Here is a 24,525-nt window from a genome sequence, read left to right as displayed (position 1 = left end):
ATGTGTCATGTAAGACCTGTGTTTCCTTACTAATTTTCTGTCTGATGACCTGTCCATTGATACAGTTGGGGTGGTAAAGTTTTCCTATTACTGTGTTACTGTTAATTTCTCCTTTCATGGCTGTTAACATTTGCTTTATTTATTGAGTTGCTCCTATATTGGGTGCATATATATTTACACTTGTATCTTCTTGGTTTGATCCTTTGTTCATTATGTAGTGTCCTTCTTTATCTCTTGTAACAGTCTTTATTTTAGTCTATTTTGTCTGATATGAGTACTACTCTGCAGCTTTCTTTTGATTGCCATTTTCATTGAAAACCCTTTTCCATTTCACTTTCAGTCTGTTTGTGTCACTGGATACGAAGTGGAACTCTTATAAACAGCACACATATATATAGGTCTTTTTTTTTTTTTAATCCATTCTGGGAGTCTATGCCATTTGGTTGAAGCATTTAGTCCATTTACATTTAAGGTAATTATCTGTACATATGTTTTTATTGGACTTTCCTGCTGGCTCAGTGATAAAGAATCTGCCTGCCAGTGCAGGAGACATGGGTACGATCCCTGGATCAGGAAGATACCCTGGAGAAGGAAATGGCAATTCATTCCAGAATTCCTGCCTGGGAAATCTCATGGACAGAGGAGGCTAGCAGGCTATAGGCCATGTGGTCGCAAAAGATTCGGACACGACTTAGTGTCTAATAACATGTTAGACAATAATAACGTGCTCGTATTGTCATTTTAGACTCTTATGTTCTTTTGACATATTTATCAATTCTCATACAATATAGTTAAAGTATATTTACAGCAAGTTTCAAAAATTTGAGAGCATATACCCTCCACTATATCTTTCATGATCTTAATTTGAAAGTTAACCATAGTCTTTGCATAGCTGTCGCGATTTCAGAGTGTTGTTTAATTATGCAGGAATAAAGAGGTGGGTTGTTGGAATATCAGAGCTTATTCTGTGTTTTTACACATTTAAAATTGTATATTTATGTGTATGGAAAAATGTAAAGCAAATATTGCTTCTTTGTAGTTAATTTTAACTTAAAAAGTAGTAAATGCACATACCTCATTGAGTTAAATTATGTAATTGTTATCAGATCAGATGAGTCGCTCAGTCATGTCCGACTCTTTGCGACCCCATGAATCGCAGCACGCCAGGCCTCCCTGTCCATCACCAACTCCCGGAGTTCACTTAAACTCACGTCCATCGAGTCGGTGATGCCATCCAGCCATCTCATCCTCTGTCGTCCCCTTCTCCTCCTGCCCCCAATCCCTCCCAGCATCAGAGTCTTTTCCAATGAGTCAACTCTCAAATGTGCCGTCCTGATTCTTTTACTGTTGTCATCTTTTTGTTTTACAATACCCTAATTTCTCCAGAGAAAAATGACTTAGAAGTAGTTTTTGTAAAAGATTAGATCATATTTAGTTTTATTGTTTTATTAGTGGTCATAAGATTACACCATTCACCTCATTAAGTCAGTACAGCCTCCCTTTTTTGAAGGTGAGCCTAGTGCCTAGTGTGTCTGCATGCACGTATTGGCATATTGTTTTTATTCTTGAAGCGCTGGCAGTGCCTGCTTTGTGTCCAGTCTGCCAGTCCTTAAGAGCATCTAGGTTTAATTTCTCAGTGTTTTGTCAGTATTAAGGGTTTATTGGATAATTATTTTGATTTTTGTATTTTGACACATGAATCCCACCTAGTGGCTGAAGTGGGTAATTACAGATCATGTATTGCCTAGGAAAACCATGTGAGATTTTTCTATATATTGCCTTTAAGTTTAAGGAAATCATTAATTCTTGGAATTAATAAGGTTGAATTGCATATTTCTGTGGATTATAGCTGTATTTTGCATACATTTTAAACAAAAATAAAGCTAAAGTGTTTTTATATAGGTTGTTGGTCATCATTTATGAATACTTAAGTTTGATTTTTGTGGTTTTATATCAGGAAGTAGTGTTTAAAGGAGCACATACTCATATTTATTGTCTTTGGGTAAGGCAAAGAGATTCTTTACAATTTTATTTCTGTCACTTGTTTTGTGTAACTTTAAAAATAAATATTCCATCATTAAAGTTCAGGTTGTTTATTGTCATGATTGCTTAACTGTGTAGTTTTTAAATGTTTGAAGGCTTAAAGTGTAGCCCTGCAAAATAATGCGTGTCTGAAAGACTTCAATTCAGTTAGGACAGCAAAAGTTATTAAAAATTTACAAATATGTTTATCAACAATTATATATTAAAGCATTTTTATTCAGTCAACTAAATCTAAATCATGATAAGACACCTTTACTTATGGATAAGGAATAGGCTCATGAGATTTTTTTTTCATTTTTTTCATTTCATTTTCATTAAAATCCAGTCCTCGGTGAGTGGTTCCCAAAGGTCATATTTCACTGATTTGATTATGCCAAGCTATCACATACCAGATCGCTCCTTTATCTTAGTTTGTCGTAATAAACTATCATCTGAAGTATCCAGAAATGATTCTCAGTTAATCATAATAACTTAGTAACTGATTAGTAACTGACAGGAATATTAATTCTCCTGAAACTGATTTTTGTTGACTTTCTATTCACAAATAATGACAAAGTACCACTTTTTTGTGTAAAATGTACAAAGATACTACCGGTTTGTTTTTTTTTTTTTTTAAGTTTCTAAGTCTTTATAGTTTGGAGAACTTTGCTAAATTATTCTTTGGAGGAGTATAGACCTTTAGTCTGTTTTTAAGTGGTTATGTGTATTTTATTTTTTAGTAAATACATAGATAAATAGCTGTGATTAAATTTATTTTGGTACATTCATTCATGTTCTCTTTGCTAAGTACTGCTGAGTCTTATTTATGTTGTCTGTTTATATTCAACAGAATCAAAGAATCATCAGGATGGCAACAAGTGTTTACAAGCCCATATTTGGATTGGACTATTGAACGAGTAGCTTTAAATGCAAAAGTGGTCGGGGGTCCACACGGAGACAAGGACAAAATGGTGGCTGTTGCCTCAGAGAGTAGCATCATCTTATGGAGTGTCCAAGACGGAGGAAGTGGAAGCGAAATTGGTAGGAAAATGTTGTTTATGCTGTTGCATGTGATATTCTGAAGTTTAAGAGGGATTGCTCATAAATATCGAAATTAACTTGGACTAGTTATTAGTTAGCTAGAGCTAGTGCATCTTCTGTTTGGTGTCCAGTAACAGTAAGACTGCTCGATGTGTGAGGAATGGTCTGGTAAAGAGGCACAAAACCCGACTGGACTGCTCCGTAAGAATGTGCCCTTCCTGAATCCTATTTAGTGGTGGCTGCATTCTCTCCACCTCTTTCATAGCACTGGGCTGAAGGTGGGGCAAATAACTTTCTTCGTCCTCCCCACTTGTTGCTTCTAGACCCGAAGTTCTCAAGCTTTTCAATCTCCTCTAAATCTACTTTACTTTCCTAAGTCATTCAGGATTGTTAATTGTTTTTGTTTGTATAGGTTATATCTACTGCTGTTTACCATAATAGGAGTTAATACTGCAATTCTGATAACTTAATTTAAAAAATAATGATAAAAACCCATTACATGGTAACATGAATAATTTTAGTAAAAAATAACTGTCTCCAAAATGGGAAGAGTAGCAGTGGTGTCCTGTTTTGTAAACCTCCTTTATGTTTAATTGAATTCTGAAACCTATTTCTGCATTCAGTCTCCTGTGTGTGATTTGTTATTCTGGTTGAACTTGGTGAAGAGTTTGGCCTCACACAGATATATAGTTGGAAAAAACATTTTTATACAGTCTTTTTAGATAATTGCGGATATTGTTTGCTCCTGTCCCCAAATTTTGAAATCATATTGATGAACTCTGTTCATATAGATCATACTGTGTTAAATTAAAATCAGTCTGTTTTGTACTTTGAATGGGTCTTTTTGTCCTTATATAATTTTGTATAACATCATACATTGGTCATTTGTGAAGTGTTGGTGTACTGAGTCATGTAAAATCTTCAAAATATTGATACCTTTCATTGTACAGTACATTAAAAAAAATCACATTTATTACTATAACCACTGATCACATCTGTGAACTCCAGAATGTTAGGAAGTTTTCATACTTACCGTGGCAGAAAACATTTTCCAGATTCCTGATATTCACTTGAAGCATTGAGCTTGTGTCACTGAAATAACAGATTTGCTCAGTTCCACTTTTTGGGGGAAGTCTACCAGTTACCCCAAACTGAATTACATAGTTGTAAGTCATCTGTCCAGTGAAAATGGTCCTGTGTGAAAGGAGCAGCTGGTTTCCTCTCAGCCCCAGCAGTTGGGAAGGTGCTTCTCGACACAGGAGGACTCAGTCACACAGAACGTTAAGCAGACATACCCTCAAAATTGAGACTCAGTCAGTAAAAATTCTTAACACAGGTTGCTTCATCTAGGAAATTCTTAAGTTAAACTGTTTTCTTTCCTTGAAAATGTGGCAGAGAAGGATTTAATCACTACAGGATAGCTTACTGGCACTCCTCTGGTTCGTGCTGAGGTGTGCTCTGTGTTTACCCAACATTGCTTTGCATCGTTAGTGCAAAGATCAACACAGGTGTTCTAGGATAAAGCATGAGATTCTTAAGTTTTCAACGCTTTGGATATTCCAATGCCATGTGTATTTGTAATCAAATATTCATGTAAAAGATCTTTAATGACTGGTTGAGGCTGATACTAGAGGAAGAGAAACAGGACACGAGATGCAGCTACATTTGTGTATTTGTAAGACAAAAATGCAGTTCTGCAGACAAAGTACTATCTGCGACAGTCTTTAATTTGAGGATTTACTGTGTCATTGAAAAGGGCCAGCATTGTGGTTTCCTTTACTGACGTTCATCTCGCAGGCGTTCAGCATCGCCGTCTGTCTGGGCTTTCCTAGTCTCCCAGGGATGGTGTGCCCTCCTCTCGCTAGAGCAGTGCCGTACCTTACCCAGAAGGATGGTTCAGTGACTTTTTTATTTCTAGTTTGAAGTTCTGTAACAGATTACCGCTTTTCAAAAGTTTTTCCTATCTTCATTTAAAATACTTCTTTAAACTCTCGAGTATTTGGTTTGAAAGAACCCACAACTGGCTTTATAATACTGTTCAAAAAGGTTTTGTTGCTTAGGCACAATAAGGCAAGTTATTAACATCTATAAATTGGGGGGAAAGTTGTTATTTCAAATTTTTATATGCAGTTTTGTCCAGTTTCTTTAGAGTCTTTGTTTCCATGAATCAAAGAACTCTGCTAGTCATATTTATCTTTGTCAGCTCTGTTGGATTTATATGGATTGAGCAGGCAAGTTAAGTAAGTACAATAAAAATGTATTAAAAATAAATTTGTTTCAGAATAAATTATTTAACAGTTGTAGGTAAAATTTAAAAATGTAGAAAGATTTTTATAACATTTTAAAAACGATCATTGCAGAATAGCAAAGTGTACCTTTTTCTTGTGCTTCTTTGTGGGCTCAAGGAAAACTTGTATTCTAAAATAATTACAGCAGTTATAACTGAAGACAGCTATTAAAGATAGTGGACGTATGTAGGCCAAATTAAGTTAGTCTTGGGAAACTTGGTTGTAGCCCCAGCCTGCCACCACAAACCATTCTAGAGAACAGAAGAATGCATGGGCAGGTGCCGTTGTCTCGGTGGTGACCTCACGTCATGTAGCCTCTGCAAAACTCCTTGTCTGTACATTCTTGAGAGAATGAGAGGTTTTTATTTTTAAAGGCAGTGAAAATAGTCTTGACTTGAGACTTCCGAGGGTTTCCACAGCCCCATGAGGATTCCCAGACCATGCTTGGGGAGTCGTTATTCTAGACCGTGTCTCTTCCCTTCTCTCTCGGTGCCCCATCCTCCCCATCCCCGCACCGCCGCACCTGCCCAGATTTGGAATTTGATTCCATCTGGACTTACACTTGCTGTAGTGCTCCGCTGCCTTTGGATTACTCCCCTTCATTCCTCTGAAATTACTAACTCTAATTTTCTAACTCAAAAATTCTTTAACTTCCCTGGGATCTTGACTCACTGCTTCCCATGCCATCAGGCTTGGATTCTGTGTTTACAGTCACTCTAGCATAGAGCCTCCATTTTCTTCCATCTCTCCCTTTGCCTTACCTACCTGAAGAAACCACAGCCCAGGCCAAATCGGCATTTCCCTCCTGAATAGCCAAGTGTAGTGTGGAGAAAGAAATGTGTGCACACCCAGAACAGTAGTCTTAACTTGTGACCTCTCTCTGGTGGACCTTTAAAGGCTTCCCAGAAATCCTACATTATCCTTATCTGGTCTTGTTTCTATGTCTTCCTCGTCTCCTCTTCATGATTTGAAGTTGCTCTAATCATGTCCCTAAGCGCTGTCTGCAGCTACTCCTGTTAGTGCTGCCCACGGGTCTGCACTCTGCTAAAGCCTAGGATCTAGTTCATAGTCTTCATCTGATTAGAACTGGCGCTGATACAGTTGATTACTCTTTTCCTTTTGAAGACTTTCTTCCTTCGGCTTCCAGAGCACTTCATTGATTTTTATCCTCGCTCTTTGTTTTTTCTCAGTTCCTTTTGATAGTTCTTCCTTATTTGCCAAACTTCAAAATGTTGGCATGCCCCAGGGCTTAGTCTTTGGGCTTCATTCCTCTATATCTGTGTCTGTTCCTCAAGATATTCCCAGGTTCAGTGGTTTGCTAGAAGGACCCAGAGGACTCAGCACATAGATACTTGGAGCCATGGTGTCTTATAGTGAAAGCATGCAAAGCAGAATTGACAAAAGACCCATGGTGGCATCTGGGAGAAGTTCAGTGGAAACCAGGGACAAGCTTTCAGGAGTTCCCTTCCAATGGTATTTGCTTAAAAATCCCCCAGCAGTGAATTGTGACTAACTTGTGAGATGTCTCAGGGAAGTTCGTTAGAGACTTGGTACCCAAGTTTATTACTAGAGGCTAGGCACTGAAGTACCCTCTGCTTAGCCTGTACCAAGACTCCAGATTCTTGAAAGAAAAGCAGATGTTCAGCAGAAACCCCACTGTTTACACAGCCGTTTAGGCTTTTTGTCAGCATGGATTACATTTCTTTTGTCTGTAATTTCATGTGAGTGAAATTATGTAGTATGTCTTCTTTTGTGCTGGCTTCTTTCATTCAGCATAATGCTTTTGAGATTCATCCATGTTGTTGAGTGTTTTAGTGGTGCATCCTTTTTTATTGCTGCGTAGTATTCCATTGAATTGATATGCCAGAATTTGTTTATCTATTCATCTGTTGATAGACATTTGGTTTACTTTCAATTTGGGGATGCTAAGAATAAAGCTACCATAAACATTTAAGTAGAACTTTTTTTTAATGGACATTTTATAAATTAAATATTTAGATGTGGAATTTCTGGGATGTAGGAAAAGTGTATGCTTAATGTTATGAGAAAATGTACAAGTGTCTTGCACGTGGTTAAATCATTTTACATTTGTATAGCAGTGTATGAGAGTTCTGGTGCTCCATACCCTTTTCAACACTTTTTTATTATCTTAATTTGAGCCATTCTAGTGGACATACAGTGATCTTAATGTTGGGTTTAATTGTATTTCCCTAATGACTAATGGTATTAAACATCTTTTCATGTCTTTATTGACCATTTGTACTATTTCTTTTGAGACATGTCTTTTAAAAACCATTACCCTGTTTTTATGAGATTGTCATCCTATTACTGATTTGCCATAGATTAGGTTACGTAGATCTAATCTAATCTGTACGTAGATTGGATTAGTGGTTTGCAACCAGGGATAATGTCCCTCCGGGCCTGTGGGAATGTCTGGAGACATTTTTGGTTGACACCATTGAGGAAGGAGGCTTCTGTCTTCCTCCCCCACTTCCCCTCATCCATTTCTCTTTCCCTGTTATCCCTCCCTCATTCCCTCTTCTCTCTTCCTCTTTTTGAGATTCAGTTTCATGTTAGGCTACTTTATATTTGCCTAGAGACCATTGGGCTTCCCTGGTGGCTCAGACAGTAAAGTGTCTGCCTGCAACGCAGGAGACCCAGGTTCGATCCCTGGGTGGGGAAGATCCCCTGGAGAAGGAAATGGCAATCCACTCCAGTACTCTTGCCTGGAAAATCCCATGGACGGAGGAGCCTGATAGGCTACAGTCCATGGGGTCGAAAAGAGTCGGACAGGACTGAGCGACTTCACTTCACTTCAGAGACCATTGGAGCACTAGTTTTTTTCCAGTTTCTTTTCTCCCCATCCTTCAGTATAGATCAGTATCCTACTGTCTCAATAGTGCTGTCTTCTTTTAAGATGTGAGTTTTGTTCCAGCAGGCAGTTAAATTACCAGAGGATGTTTATTCTGCTAGGCTTGTTGTTTGTTTGCTTTAGTCTTTCTCAGCTTTATATTTTATTTTAGGGCATGGCTTCTACTCAGGGTGTGTTAAGTATTGTCATTTTGGAATCTTAACAGAATGCCTGAAGAGTGAGACTCTTCACACGTACTGAGCTGGAACTATTGAATTCCCCCGCAAGTGACCTCTGCTGTCTCCACTCAGCTCCCAGACCTGCTGCAGCCCCTCGTTTTTATTCCTTGTGGATTCTTAGGCCAGCCCAGTGCAGCCTGGCCTCAGCCAAGGCATAGGGAAACCCCTCTAAAATTCTGTGCCATCCCCACACCCACCATGGTGCGTTTCCCTTCTTTCTTATATCTTATTCATAAATTCTAGCTTCCTCAACAGCTCTGGCCTCTGATCTCAGCTTTCTCAGTTGAGAAAAATTGTCGTTTGGTTTTCCCTTGAGTTTCACTTCCCTGTTGTCAGGAAGGCTTATACAGAAAGCCAGTTTGATCATGGGGCTTATCTTGTGTATTTACTGGCTTTCAAGTCTCCTGCTGCCTGTTGGCCAGTGTCTAAAAACAGCTGTCTCATGTATTTTGGCCAGTCTTTTGTTATTGTTGTTTATAGTGAGAAATAGTCTGATGTCATGTATCCATCATGACTGGTAGTAAAAGTCCTCCTTAAAACTTTAGGGAAAAAACTTAAAATGTTTTGAAATTATAATATACTTGTAATTATGTAGAAAGGAGATCAATTGTGATTTTTGTTTGTTTTTACAAGTTGCCAGTTGTAACATGCCAGTAAGTGAAGATTTTATGCCTTGCCTTTTTTTTCCCCCAAAGGCTGACTTGCTAGCTACTTACTGAGATAATACATAGTAATTTGTTCACACCCTGTAAAAGAGATCATTTGTTGTTACAAATATTCTTCAGAACTTGACAAAACTATCCAAAGAAAATTTGAGAGCTGGTGTATCCATGATAGAGCTCACTTAGAGGCTGAATTCCTTCGTTGTAACTTGTATCAGACAGTACTGCTGGCTTGCTGCTATAAGCGGTGTTTTACCAGGAGGCTCCCTTAAGACGAGAGCTTGTCATTACTTACAGTGTCGTCTTTGTGGATAGCAGTCAGGATTGTTGAGTCTAAGAAAGGGTCAGGGATGACACTTTAAATTTCTTGAGATCGTTCAGAATGTCTTCCTTGATTTCCCAGAATCTCACTCTTCTCTCAAGTAATCCGTGTTTGTTAGTTTTCCAGTTTTTATTTCTACCTTTCACATAGCCTATATTATTGAATATAGGTATCTTAACATGTTCTGAAAAATTGTCTAGCATCAAAACTAAAGTACTCATGCATGAGAACCCCTGCAATTCCATGTGAGATGGTTACACTGTGCTCTGAAGTGGCAAGTTTGTTTCTCAACCAGTTTTGATGAAAGAGCTTAGCTTTGTGTGGAGGCTTTGTTTTATTTTGCTCTGGTTTTTCTGGTTGACGGGTTGGGCTGAGGTGATCTATTCACGTGTATAAATATGTATTTATAAGTACATAAAAGTTAAGCTGTGTATATGGAAGACATTCTTGGCTATACTTTCCGGATTTGTTTTTCATTTTTGTCAAGTTTATATCATTTTTATTCCTTGCGAGATGCCTGGCTTTTTCAAGATTGGTTGAGAATTTTCAAGGTGTTGTTTATTGCCACTGGCCTGGTCTCATATGTAGTACAGTTCTGAACAGAAAGAGAAATACCCCTCATTGATATAAAATTCAAAAGAAATCAGTTACCTTTTCTGGCTTATGCTTTTAACACATTGCAGTTACATTTAATTGTTTTGTTTCTTCCCATGAGTTCTTCAAAGCCTTGTGAATCCTTGTTTTTCTCAGCTACATGCTGAGAAAATTGTTCTTGTTGTCACATATTCTCTCTGCTAAGTTATTTCAGTCGTTTCTGACTCTGTGCGACCCCATAGACGGCAGCCCACCAGGCTCCCCCGTCCCTGGGATTCTCCAGGCAAGAACACTGGAGTGGGTTGCCATTTCCTTCTCCAATGCATGAAAATGAAAAGTGAAAGTGAAGTCGCTCAGTCGTGTCAGACTCTTAGCGACCCCATGGACTGCAGCCCACCAGGTTCCTCCATCCATGGGATTTTCCAGGCAAGAGTACTGGAGTGGGTGCCATTGCCTTCTCCGTGTCACATATTAGTTACCTTTTTAAAAATAAAAAAAATCTGATACTCGAAACAGCTAAAGAGCCATATAAAATGGTATTCTATAATGAGACTTATTTAGACTTATTTTATAATGAGACTTATGGTTAGATAAAAAGATACTTTTCATAAGATGCTTTTCAAATAATTAAGATAATACTATTTAAATGTCAAAATTGAATTATAGCATTTTTAAAGTAAAAGTGAGCCTTGAGACATTGAGCATAGACCCTGTTTTATCGATCAGATAAGTAACCCGAAAAGTGGCAAAGGTACTTTCAGAGCCAGGATTCCAATACATAATCATCTGACTGTAGGTGTTCACTTCAGTTCAGTTGCTCAGTCATGTCTGACTCTTTGCGACTCCATGAATTGCAGCATGCCAGGCCTCCCTGTCCATCACCAACTCCCGGAGTTCACTCAGACTCACGTCCATCGAGTCAGTGATGCCATCCAGCCATCTCATACTCTGTCCTCCCCTTCTCCTCCTGCCCCAAATCCCTCCCAGCATCAGAGTCTTTTCCAATGAGTCAACTCTTTGCATGAGGTGGCCAAAGTACTGGAGTTTCAGCTTTAGCATTATTCCTTCCAAAGAAATCCCAGGGCTGATCTCCTTCAGAATGCACTGGTTGGATCCCCTTGCAGTCCAAGGGACTCTCAAGAGTCTTCTCCAACACCACAGTTCAAAAGCATCAATTCTTTGGTGCTCAGCCTTCTTCACAGTCCAACTCTTACATCCATACATGACCACAGGAAAAACCATAGCCTTGACTAGACGGACCTTTGTTGGCAAAGTAATGTCTCTGCTTTTGAATACGCTATGCAGGTGTAGTGCTCAGCTAAAGAGAGACAGCTGTGCAGTGCCACACATAGGAGACCAAGGTTAGCCGGGGCAGTTGTGGTTCTTTTGCTATTAATGTGAGCTCTCCTTACAAAGTCCTTCCTCACCTGTATCTCCTCTCCCCCTTTCTCACATTCCCTGGGCTTACCCATTCCAAATCCCCCGGTTTGAGGAACTTGTTTTCACCTTTTTATTTTTTTTTATTTTTTATTTATTTATTATTTTTTTAATTTTATTTTATTTTTAAACTTTACATAACTGTATTAGTTTTGCCAAATATCAAAATGAATCCGCCACAGGTTTTCACCTTTTTAAAAACCCAACTCAGAGGGCTTCTTTTCTAAGAAATATTCTGAAAACTTTTTTCCTAGGAACTCTCTTTTATTCTTCTGGTTATTACTCTGTGCATCCTTTTGTTGCATTATGTCATAATTGGTTGTTGGTTTTTTGTTTGTTTGTTTTTTTCTCTTTTAAATCACAAGTACCTAGTAAGATATTATTTTCTCATATTTATTTGCTTTTTTATTGAAGTATAGTTGATTTGCAATATTGTGTTAGCTTCAGTTCTACAGCAAAGTAATTCGGAGATAGATAATATGTATATATTCTTTTTAAAAAAATTATTTTTGGCTATGCTGGGTCTTTGTTGCTGCATGCTGTCTTTCTCTAGCTGCGGTGAGCAGGGGCTACTTTTTCTTGTGATGTGTGGGCTTATTTTTGGTGGTTTCTCTTGTTGCAGAGCATGGGCTCTAGGGTGGTTGGGCTCAGTAGTTGTGGTGTGTGGTTTAGTTGCTCCAGCATGCTGAATCCTCCCAGACCAGTGATCCAGCCTATATCCCCTGCATTGGCAGGTGGATTCTTAACCACTGGACTATTGGGGCAGTCCTCTATATGTATTTTTTTGTTTTTGATTATTTTCCATTACAGGTTACTGCCAAGATATTGAATATAGTTCCTTGTACTATACAGCAAATCCTTGTTGTTTATCCATCATTTCATGTATTTTAATCCCATGGCCTAGTATAGTGTCTTTGGAGTGAATTAAATTGAAATCTGCAGTATTGGCAGATGAGAGGTTTAAAATAAGCTCTGATAAAGGCCTGAATGTTTACTTTGCACACAGCATGACTACTTGCTGTTTCTTTTTTCTTGTTTGCTTATTTTCAGATTTCTAGATACATTGTGGATAGTTGGGTTGCCAAGTCTGTGTCTTCAGATCAGTGATTCTCAAATATCAGGTCTGTGAGCGGGCTGCAGCTAAAGCTTCTATGGATTTTATACAAAGGCAGTGGGTTTTCTCATTTAGTGTGTCTAGCATGAATCCCAGGATCCTTGCTATTTTATTGTGTTCACTTTAAATCTACCCAGTTGTTTTGATGGTCAGCTAGTCATGTATGGATATGAGAGCGGGACAATAAAAAAGGCTGAGCACTGAAGAATTGATGCCTTTGAACTATGGTGCTGGCGAAGACTTTTGAGAGTCCCTTGGACAGCAAGGAGATCAAACCAGTTAATCCTAAGGGGAATCAACCCTGAATACTCACTGGAAAGACTGATACTGAAGCTCCATTACTTTGGCCACTTGGTGTAAAGAGCCAACTCATTAGAAAAGACCCTGATTCTGGGAAAGATTGAAGGCAGGAGAAGGGGGTGACAGACGATGAGATTGGTGGATGGCATCACTGACTCAGTAGACATGAGCTTTTGCAAGCTCTGGGAGATGGTGAAAGACAGGGAAACCTGGCGTGCTGCAGCCCATGAGGTTGTAGAGTTGGACACGCTAGAGCCACTGAACAACAACAGCTAGGTTTGGGAGCCACAGCTTCAGATAACAAGCTGTTCAATCAGAGTGAGATTACTTGGGGCAAACTTTTACCTGCTGTTTAAGAGCTTAAAGTTTCTTATTTCTGGTTCCCAGAATGTCTGGCACATAATTTGTAGAAATGAGATACCTTTAAGATGTTTTTAGGCTGAGTTTTGATTAATTGAAAGATGGTGATTGATTAACCTCTCTTTTTTATTATCATTTAAGGAGTATTCAGCCTTGGTGTTCCTGTCGATGCTCTCTTCTTTATCGGTAACCAGTTGGTGGCCACGAGTCATACAGGGAAAGTGGGAGTGTGGAATGCCGTCACCCAGCACTGGCAGGTTAGTTTTGACTAATGCGTGTCACAGAAATGAGATTACTTCTGAAGCTTGTGCTGATTGTGCACGTGCTTTGTTCTGGTGGAATTCGTATTGTCTCTGTTTTGATTATATAGTATATTGAATATATTTAGTGGTAAATTAGCTTCTGGATACAAGTCTGACTATATATTCAAGAATCTTAAGTCACTTTGGAAAATGAGTGGGTTTTTATACTGTGACTTGATATTTCTTTATTGCCTTGAAATGTTTTAAGTGTTATGCCTTGGGAATAGTAGTAGTTCAGATAAACTTCATCTCCTGAGTAGAAGCACAGTTCTGTAGAAAAATAGAGGACAATTAGCTAAATGGTCTCAGGTACTTGAGAGGAACAAAAAGGATGTAAGACTAAAGAAAAGTTAATACCTTATTCTGAAGGAGAGGAGAAAATTAAAGAACTTTAAGCAGAGAGTGATTTGATCAGATCCATAGTTTAGAAAGATAACAGTAATAGCTAATACGAAAAGTGGACTGGAGATCAGGGAAGGTATCTAGCAAAGGAAACAGAGATTCAGCCAGAGTGAGTAGACTGTAAAGATGAGACTATTTGGAAAACATTTTGTAAGCCATCCTAAAACAGTAAGGATTGGTATCTGATTAGATGTAGAAAATTAAAGAAGAGAGATGGCTTTCTAATTTTGACAGTTGGGTGGCTGGTAATATTTTAAACTGAAAGGGAATGGAGTGAGAGAAGCATATATGCTGGTGCATAGTGTGAGGAATAATTAGAATGATTAAATATGTTTCTTTTGAGATTCCTGTAGGTATCCGAATATAGGAGCTCAGGAAACAGTTGGTAGTACCCTTTGGAATTTAGGAAAGAAGAAAGGGCTAGAAAAAAACATTTAGAAACCGCAACCTGTGGTAACTGAAAGATAAGAATTGATAAGATTTTCCATTGAAAGGGTATCTGTAAAGAAAAGCCAGAACTAAAATCCTGGGGAACATTAGCTTTTTAAGGGAACAGGATAGGAAATGAAGAGCTAAAGGGACACATATGGTGCAATTGAGAAATGGCGTTGGTTTTGGTGGTAGAATATCATTTGCAAAGTTAGGTTGTGGTGGGGAGACAGATTGCAGGAATTGAGAAATTAAAAGATCAGAGATTAGAGACAGCCAATTTAGCATGTCTTTTAAAAGTTTGATGGTGAAGTAGAGCAGGGAAATGAAGTGATAGTTTAAGGATCAAGGCTAGATGGAGGAAAAGATATTCAGTGCTTTATTTTTTTCTCTAGGGTTTTAGAAACTTGAGCATGCTTGTTAGAGAAGGGAGTTGGCAGAGAAAGCATTTAAAGATGGAAAGAATGGAGATGTTGCTAGTCCCGTAGAAGTCAGGAGTATATGTACATAGTGTCTAGGACATAGTAGACCCAATAGAGAAGAGAGGCTTCTTTCTCTGTGACAGAAGAGTCAGGAAGGGGTTCTGTGGAGGAGAAAGACATGGAGGTATGTTTCAGGGATTGTAGAGATTATAAATCCTTATAAGGGACCTGGTTGGTACAGTTATATGAGTTTCCTCCTTAATCCTCAGAACTGGGAGGGAACAAGAGCAAGAGAAAACAGTGTTGGCTTGATTCAGGATTGAAGATGTAATTAAATAGGTATGACACACAAAGGGGAGAGAAAACATAAAATGGCAAAGCAGTTGGAATTGTAAAATTGTAATGGAGTACCAGGTAAGCAAAGGAGGGTGCAAGGATTCTAGGGACTAGAGGGAAGGTAGAGCAGGTTGATGACTTGAAAGGAGTGGAAATGGTACAGACAGGAAGTTGTTGTCAAAGGCTGAAGTAAAGATTTTGGAGTTGGAGCAGTTCTCGGTGATGTAGTCATTTAAATCATATGTTGGACTGACTTAAAGGTGAAAGTAGTTGAAATAGGGGTCAGAGAACTGTGAAGGTCATCAGGGTGGACATGTAGGTACCAGGATAGTGATAGAGAGTGGGACAAAAAGCCAGCTGATCAGATGCCCAGCTCCTTAGCAAAGGTGATAGGTTGATCTGGAAGCTGCAGTTGGGGCAGAGAGAGGGTAATTGAAGGTCATGCTTGGGTTGAGCTTGTGCAGGGATGTCCTTGAGATCTTATGGCAGGGCCTAACAAGTGCCAATACTTTGGCCACCTGATGAGAAAAGCCAGCTCATCAGAAAAGATCCTGGTGCTGGGAAAGATTGAGGGCAGGAGAAGAAGGGGACGACAGAGGATGAGATGGTTAGATAACATCACCATCTCAGTGGGCATGAGTTTTGAGCAAACTCTGGGAGATAGGGAAGGACAGGGAATCCTGGCGTGTGCTGCTGTTCATGGGGTCGCAAAGAGTCAGACACTATTTAGCCACTGAATAGCAACAAAAGATGGCGGGGAAGTGGTGAGAGAATGAGTGACTTCCAATGAAAGAGATTACCATCAGGGAAAATTAAATTTCATTCTAGGTGAAGACATGGAAATCATGGTTGTAGAAAAAAGATACTAGCTAAGATTAGGTGGGGCTAGTGTCAGCTGATTTAGCGTTGTTACTGTAAATCATCTGCCTGCAATGGAGGAGACGCAGGTTCGATCCCTGGGTTGGGAAGGTCCCCTGGAGGAGGAAACGGCAACCCACTCCAGGATTCTTGCCTGGAAAATCCCAAGGACAAAGGAGCCTGCTGCTGCTGCTAAGTCGCTTCAGTTATGTCCGACTCTGTGTGACCCCAGAGACGGCAGCCCACCAGGCTTCCCCGTCCCTGGGATTCTCCAGGCAAGAACACTGGAGTGGGTTGCCATTTCCTTCTCCAATGCATGAACGTGAAAAATGAAAGTGAAGTCGCTCAGTTGTGTCCGACTCTAGCGACCCCATGGACTGCAGCCCACCAGACTCCTCCGTCCACGGGATTTTCCAGGCAAAAGTACTGGAGTGGGGTGCCATTGCCTTCTCCGACAAAGGAGCCTAGTGTACAATCAACAGAGTCACAAAGCGTGATACGACTGAGCACACACACATGCACTGAAAATCCTAAGCAAGCGAATATGACATACTCAGGGCAGTTAGTGGTCAGTACACAAGAGGCGTCAAGTCTCCTCGCTAGTGACTGAGCTGATTCATATAGGACCTTCCATATAGGCACAGAAAAGGCATCATAAAGGTGTTACCATAAAAGTGATGGGCCAGGGAGTGTGGGAAAGGACTGATCTAGGTTGATCTAAAATTGAGGAGGAGGGATTCTTCAGCTGGTGCTATTCCTGTAAAGAGGAACATGGATTTTAACGATTTATGGAAGGTCTGCTCTCAGGTGGGTTACTTGGCTAATATGTCAAGTCTGAGCTTTCAATGGCTCGGAGAAGTGGTGCTATCTGTGCCATAAAAGTGGTGAGGTGCATTTCAGTTCCTAAAGGAACATGTGTTTTTATCACCTTTTTTGTTTTTTCTAATGTCACAACTGCATATAAAATTTTTCATATTTTTGAGATCCCTGAAACTATACTGGTGTCCTCAACGTGGATACTTGTTAAGCTTTTAGTCCCATGGGTATAACCTGTTGCTTCTTGTTTGGTACATGCATGAGTTGAAAACCATAGCTGACAAAGTAGGTTTGTTATCACATTTCAGGAAGACCTGGGGTAAGTTGAACATTCATGCAGCAAACAAGCCTTGTAACTTATAACCTAGATAGATGATTTATTTTTATTTTGGTGTGCAGGACCGAGCTAATATGTCGTGAAATCTCAGTGTCTGATCTGAGAATCTCAACAGACAGTTCTGACCTGGGCTGACTGCTGTGGCAAGGATGAGCAGGCTCTCATCTGGCCTAGAGCCACAGTGCTGCCCAGGACTAACACAGAAGTGCACAGGACAACCGGTGTAGTTCCTGACGCCAGCTGTATAATCAAGATTGATTTGAAATATTTGAGTCAGATGAGCAAGCCTGAGAGCAAGCGTTTTTAAGCCTGAAAGCCATGGTGGTATTTAGGTGTAGCAGTTTCTTACTGTAGCTCTTCCCTGGTGGCTCAGACGGTAAAGAATCTGCCTGCCAGTGCAGGAGACATAAGAGACTTGAGATCCCTGGGTCAGGAAGACCCCCTGGAGAAGGAAATGGTAACCCACTCAAGTATTCTTGCCTGGAGAATTCCATGGACAGCAAGACTGGCGGGCTACAGTCCATGGGGTCGCAAAGAGTTGGGCACGACTGAGCGACTAAACACACAAAACATACAAACGCGTGCGCGAGGAGAGCTTCAGTAAAATGCTAATGAAAGTGTTACGTGCGCATTGTATCTGGCTTGAGTAAGAAAAAGGGAAATTATATTTTAAAAGAAACATTTCAATTTTCTCCTTAATTCCTCTTTAAATTAAAGAAGGTTAGTAATAAGGAGTGTTTCAAATAGGTAGCCTAGGCTGAGTTACATGGCAGAATAGCAGTTTTAGGACTTATTTCCCCAGTCATTCAAGTTTAAATGTAGATGCATATTAGAAACGTATTACATGTTTCACTCTCATATTGAAAGACAGTTTTGGAAGTCAGTCCTGGAAAGTCATTGTGTATCCTGATTCCTAAAGGATCAGAAAACTCTGTTCATTCTGAAAGACTAGACTCATCAGCCGAAGTCACCTAGGTCATCTGAGTCATAACCTAACTGAACAGTGGAGGGCAAACTTGAGGAGGAAATGTTGGCTTACTGGAGAATGAAAGTGAATTGCTGTGGTCTGAGGGCTGTGCTGGACTAGAGTTCGGGAGGCTTGCTTGATTTCGCTTCTCTTCTTGTGGTCTGATGCACTTGCAGCACTCATGTCGCAAGTACAGTTTGCTTACTTGGGTTGGCTGTCTTGTTTTTTTGTATTTGTAACAGGTTTGTGAGCCCTCCGGAGAAGGCAATGGCACCCCACTCCAGTACTCTTGCCTGGAAAATCCCATGGGCAGAGGGGCCTGGTGGGCTGCAGTCCATGAGGTTGCTAGGAGTCGGACACAACTGAGCGACTTCCCTTTCACTTTTCACGTTCATGCATTGGAGAAGGAAATGGCAACCCACTCCAGAGTTCTTGTCTGGAGAATCCCAGGGACGGGGGAGCCTGGTGGGCTGCTGTCTCTGGGGTTGCAGAGTCGGACACGACTGAAGCGACTTAGCAGCAGCAGCAAGTTAGGAATAAGGTGGGAATTGGCATCTTAGGGCCAGAATTCATTGGCGAGAGGACTGGCATTTGGGTGCCTATTGTGTCCTGAACACTATCCCAAGTAGGTTGTATTTCTGACTTGGGATTTACAGCAACACAGCTGAATTAGCTGTCACTGGCGAGGAGACTTGCCACCTGGATGTCTGTTGTGTACTGATCACTACCCTGAGTCTGTCTGTCTTGCTTGCTTAGGATTTTCATTGCATGTGTGTGTGCTCAGTTGTGTCAGGCTCTCTGTGACTCTGTGGACTGTAGTCCATCAGGCTCCTTTGTCCTTGGGATTTTTCCAGGCAAGAATACTGGAGTGGGTTGCTGTTTCCTCCTCCAGGGGACCTTCCCAACTCAGGGATCGAACCTGCATCTCTTGCATTGCAGGCAGATTCTTTACTTGCTGAACCATGGGGATTTACAGTAACAATGCTAAATCAGCTGACACTAGCCCCCCCAATACTGACATACAGAAATATTGGGTAAAAATACTAAAATAGTATATATTCTATTAATATCAGGTATTGAATTATATTTGTTATTTGTTTCTTTATACATATTTGCATACCCCATATCAAAGTCAAGGCTCTGGATTCTGGGATTCCACCAGGACCAGGAGGCATTGCTTCAGGGGAGCATGTAAATCCAGCCTCCTGCAAAAAGCTGAAGCTTTAATAATCTGCCTCAGTCCCTGAGAAGAAGACTGGGAACATTTTGCTTAATAATTTTGGAATAAGAAATCTTGATATATGTTCCATATCTTGGATTGGGAAAGGTAGTGCAGGAGAAAACCATCAATGAGAAATTGAGGCCACAATCATATTAGGAGTACAAATACATGACTTGAAAGCACAAAGATAAGTCTTTGTGCTTTGGGAATTCCAATTTGAGAAATTTATAGAACTGGTCTAGGGTCATTTACATTTCTAGGGATGGACATGAAACCAAACAAGATATGGCACACAGGGCTTCACGAAATAAATATTTCTACTGAAAGTGAGCCCATACTAAGTCACTTCAGTCGTGTCTGACTCTGTGCGACCCCATAGACGGCAGCCCACCAGGCTCCCCTATCCCTGGGATTCTCCAGGCAAGAACACTGGAGTGGGTTGCCATTTCCTTCTCCAGTGCATGAAAGTGAAAAGTGAAAGTGAAGTCGCTCAGTCGTGCCCGACTCTTAGCGACCCCATGGACTGCAGCCTACCAGGCTTCTCCATCCATGGGATTTTGCAGGCAAGAGTACTGGAGTGGGGTGCCATTGCCTTTTCCAAGTGAGCCCATAACCTCCCCAAATTTGTAAACTACACATGAAAGCAAATGAGGGGAAGTCATAAAATGTAGGCAGTTGGAGTACAATTGTACCTTAGAGCTGAAAATAATTGAACAATTAGGTACTTCTGAATAAATTTCAAGTTATTTAATGAGAAAGACGAAGGACTAGACTACAATAAATAGGAACAGTCAGAAAAGAAACAAAATAAAACAGTAGAAATTTGAAAGCCATTGAAAATTCAAAACAAAACTCATACTCAGTGCAGGGGTCCCCAGTGTCCAGGCTGCAGACCCATACCTCTTGTCAGATCAGTGGCGCGTTTGGATTAGGAGTAACGTGCACATTTGCTTGAATCATCCCAAAGCCGTCTCTCTCCATCCCTCCCGCCAGCCCTAGTCTGTGGAAGAATTGTCTTCCACAAAACTGGTCCCTGATGCCAGAAAGGTTGGGGACTGCTGACTTAATGTGTTAAACAGAAGGACAAATAAAAAGACAGTGGATTGCTGGACGCATCTGAGAGAATCATTCACAGTGAAGCAGAAAGTTAGTAGAAAATATGAAAAGAAGAAATGAAGGGAATAGTGGATGGGATTTAGAAAAGATAATTGCTAACAATTTTGGAGAATGAAAGAAAGGCTTGATCGTGTTGATTAAAGAAATACATCAAGGCTGAGTAAAATCAAATATATACATTGTGATGTAATAGAAGATAAAAATATCAAAAGGTGTCCATAGATGACTGACAGGTACGTTGTGTGTGTGTGTGTGAGAGAGAGAGAATGAATCGCTCAGTCGTGTCTGACTCTTTGCAACCCCTTGGACTGTAACCCACTAGGCTCCTCTGTCCATGGAATTCTCCAGGCAAGAATACGGTAGTCGGTTGCCATTTAACCTTCAGGGGATCTTCCCAATCCAGGGATTGAACCTGTGTCTCCTGCCTTGCAGGCAATTATTTACTGTCTGAGCCATCAGGGAAGCTCCCAGATACACTCTCAGTTCAGTTCAGTAGCTCAGTCGTGTCCGACTCTTTGTGACCCCATGAATTGCAGCACTCCAGGCCTCCCTGTCCATCACCAACTCCCGGAGTTCACTCAAACTCATGTCCGTCGAGTCGGGGATGCCATCCTCCCATCTCATCCTCTGTCGTCCCCTTTTCCTCCTGCCCCCAATCCCTCCCAGCATCAGAGTCTTTTCCAATGAGTCAGCTCTTCGCATGAGGTGGCTAAAGTACTGGAGTTTCAGCTTTAGCATCATTCCTTCCAAAGAACACCCAGGACTGATCTCCTTTAGAATGGACTGGTTGGATCTCCTTGCTGTGCAAGGGACTCTCAAGAGTCTTCTCCAACACCACAGTTCAAAAGCATCAATTCTTTAGCACTCAGCTTTCTTCACAGTCCAACTCTCATATCCATACATGACTACTGGAAAAACCATAGCCTTGACTAGATGGACCTTTGTTGGCAAAGTAATGTCTCTGCTTTTGAATATGTTATCTAGGTTGGTCATAACTTTTCTTCCAAGGAGTAAGCATCTTTTAATTTCATGGCTGCAATCTCCATCTGCAGTGATTTTGGAGCCCAGAAAAATAAAGTCTGACACTATTTCCACTGTTTCCCCATCTATTTGCCCTGAAGTGATGGGACCAGATGCCATGATCTTCATTTTCTGAATGTTGAGCTTTAAGCCAACTTTTTCACTCTCCTCTTTCACTTTCATCAAGAGGCTTTTTAGTTCCTCTTCACTTTCTGCCATAAGGGTAATGTCATCTGCATATCTGAGGTTATTGAATATTTCTCCCGGCAATCTTGATTCCAGCTTGTGCTTCTTCCAGCCCAGCGTTTCTCATGATGTATTCTGCATATAAGTTAAATAAGCAGGGTGACAATATGCAGCCTTGACGTACTCCTTTTCCTATTTGGAACCAGTCTGTTGTTCCATGTCCAGTTCTAACTGTTGCTTCCTGACCTGCATACAGATTTCTCAAGAGGCAGATCAGGTGGTCTGGTATTCCCATCTCTTTCAGAATTTTCCACAGTTTATTGTGATCCACACAGTCAAAGGCTTTAGCATATAAAGCATAAAGCATAAAGCAGAAGTAGATGTTTTTCTGGAACTCTCTTGCTTTTTCCATGATCCAGCAGATGTTGGCAATTTGATCTCTGGTTCCTCTGCCTTTTAAAACCAGCTTGAACATCTGGAAGTTCACTGTTCATGTATTGCTGAAGCATGGCTTGGAGAATTTTGAGCATTACTCTCTAGCTAGATGTAAAACAGGTTCTTTGTTGAGCAACAGTAGAAGCCAGAAGACAGTAGGCTATTCTCGAGTTAGTTGAGGAAATAAGTTTCAACTTAGAACTTTACATTCAGCAAAACTGTCATTCAGACATGAATGAGGGATGTTTTCATATAATACAGAAAGAGTTTGTCACTTACAACCCTCAGTGGAAGGACTGCTGAAGAAATGCCCTTTGATAAGGTTATTTTATTTAGAAGAGGAAGGAGTGGAATACTGCAAACATTACTAGCAAAGGCATTTCTCGATATGTTGGTGAATCTAAGTATTTAAAAAGTAATGGAGGAGAGTTAAAACATTTTGTTAACAAATGATTATCCAGGTAGAGATTGTGGTTACAAGATTTAAGGGGCCTTGTATTGCTTGGGAAGATAGACTGATTATTTTCAAAATGTAAATCATTTAAATTTTTACATAGACATTAATGATAATCACTGAACTACCTTAGGAGAGAAAACTCACTTCTACCTTAGGTTTGTGATCACCATGATGGGATCACATGTACTGATCAGTGTGGTTTCTCAGGTTCTTGCCATGAAGTTATTGGGGTAAAGAAGAGAAGGCCGCAAAATGACTGCCTCCTTGCTTACGCTGGGAGAGATCTTGGTACCACCTCCTCTGTAACCTAACTTCACATGTCCTCTGCTTTCTCTGTTCTCCTTGTGCTGAGAGGTGGACATGAGAAGAGCAGGACTTGGTCGGGGTGCAGGGAAGGAGGTGGTGGTGGTGTTCAGACACCAAGTCATGTGATTTTTTGCAACCTCAGGGACTGTAGCATGCCAGGCTTCCCTGTCCCTCACTGCCTCCTGGAGTTTGCCCAGGTTCATGTCGCTTGAATCAGTGATGCCATCCAACCATCTCATCTTCTATTGCCCTCTTCGCCTCTTCCCCTCAGTCTTTCTCAGCATCAGGGTCTTTTCCAATGAATCAGCTGTTCCCATCAGGTGGCCAAAGTTATTGGAGCTTCAGCTTCAGCATCAGTCATTCCAAAGGGTATTCAGGGTTGATTTCCTTTAAGATTGATTGGTTTGATCTCTTTGCTTTCCAAAGGACTCTCAAGAGTCTTCTCTAACACCGCAGTTCAAAACCATCAATTCTTTGGTGCTCAGCTTTCTTTATTGTCCAGCTCTCACATCTGTACATGACTACTAGAAAGACCGTAGCCTTGACTATATGAACCTTTGTCAGCAAAGTGATGTCTTTGCTTTTTAACACACTGTCTAGGTTTGTCATAGCTTTCCTGTCAAGAAGCAGTTTTCTTCTAATTTCATGGCTGCAGTCAGCATCAGCAGTGATTTTAGAGCTTAAGGGGAAATCCGTCACTGCTCCAGGATTAGGAAGGCTCTAATCCTGGTGCCCACCCTTCCAGAGAAAAGTAGGTCAAGTGTCTGTCTGGGATGTGCCGGGGAAAGCTCCAGGCTGCTGCCAGCCTTTCATTGAAAAATGGTCTAGAGAGAGAGAAATTTCATGGCCTTACCTACCCCTATCCTCTGACTGTGAAGACTTTGGGGTAGAACTGAAGCACTTTCTGAAGTATGTGAACTAAAAAGATACAATTGATATAAGAAAATACATCAGTGAAACAGCCTCCCCTCCTTTCTTCAGACCTCTTGACTCATCACCAAAGAGTTCTCAGTGACTACCTGCCTCTGAAGCTTTTGGCTCTGATGAAACAGAAACCTGACCTGGGGTTGAGAGTGGCCATCAAATCTCTGCAGAGATAGTGCTAGTGTGACTTATAACCAAGCATGACACCAGAAAGTACACACAGAATTTAGGGCTGTGAACATGAACAGCTTATAGGAGTCATTATTTCCAAGATGTAGCTGTTTTTAAATTTGGTTTTTAGTTAGAATTGGCATAAATTCTATGCTGTATTTGCTGTTCTTCAGATGTGTGTTTTTCCCTTTCTCTGCCTAACTCCTAGTTATTTATTTGTTTTGTTTTCAAGTGTTACTTCCTTTTTGAACTTTTCCTTGATCTTTGTCCTTCTCTCTGGACTAGAGTTGAAACAGGAATCCTTTCTTTCTCCAGGGTTGTATTGCACATCCTATTTTAGTGCCTGTCACATTGTAATTGTCTTTTTTCTTTCTTGCCCATGAGTTTCAAAGCGCCTGTGGTGCAGAAGTAGCATTTCACATCCCTTATCCATTCCAGTACCTGTTCACCTGGATAATATCTAGTACATAAAAAGTGTATAATGTGAATGTTGAGTGTGTAAGGTTTCACATGCATGCCTAGTCTGGCTGTACATAAGGATGATTCAATTTGATCTTACTGCCAGTACTCAGACTTTCTGGTTTTCGTT

At 40.5% G+C, this 24,525-nt stretch overlaps 1 protein-coding gene across 9 annotated transcripts in view; it reads left to right on the top strand.

Moving 5' to 3' along the window:
• KCTD3 (potassium channel tetramerization domain containing 3) overlaps positions 1 to 24,525 on the top strand; it is a 69,707-nt gene that overhangs the window by 28,597 nt on the left and 16,585 nt on the right. For all 9 annotated transcript variants that reach the window (XM_044943201.2, XM_044943200.2, XM_044943198.2 and 6 more), the window contains 2 exons: positions 2,873 to 3,063; positions 13,372 to 13,487. In XM_044943201.2, coding sequence (XP_044799136.2) covers positions 2,873 to 3,063; positions 13,372 to 13,487 — 307 coding nt within the window. The remainder of the gene's footprint in view (positions 1 to 2,872; positions 3,064 to 13,371; positions 13,488 to 24,525) is intronic.

The sequence above is a fragment of the Bubalus bubalis genome, chromosome 5 (assembly GCF_019923935.1).
Source record: "Bubalus bubalis isolate 160015118507 breed Murrah chromosome 5, NDDB_SH_1, whole genome shotgun sequence".
Taxonomy (NCBI): domain Eukaryota; kingdom Metazoa; phylum Chordata; class Mammalia; order Artiodactyla; family Bovidae; genus Bubalus; species Bubalus bubalis.
Note: the sequence above shows the minus strand (reverse complement) of the source record. Positions and strands in the feature narration are given on the sequence as shown.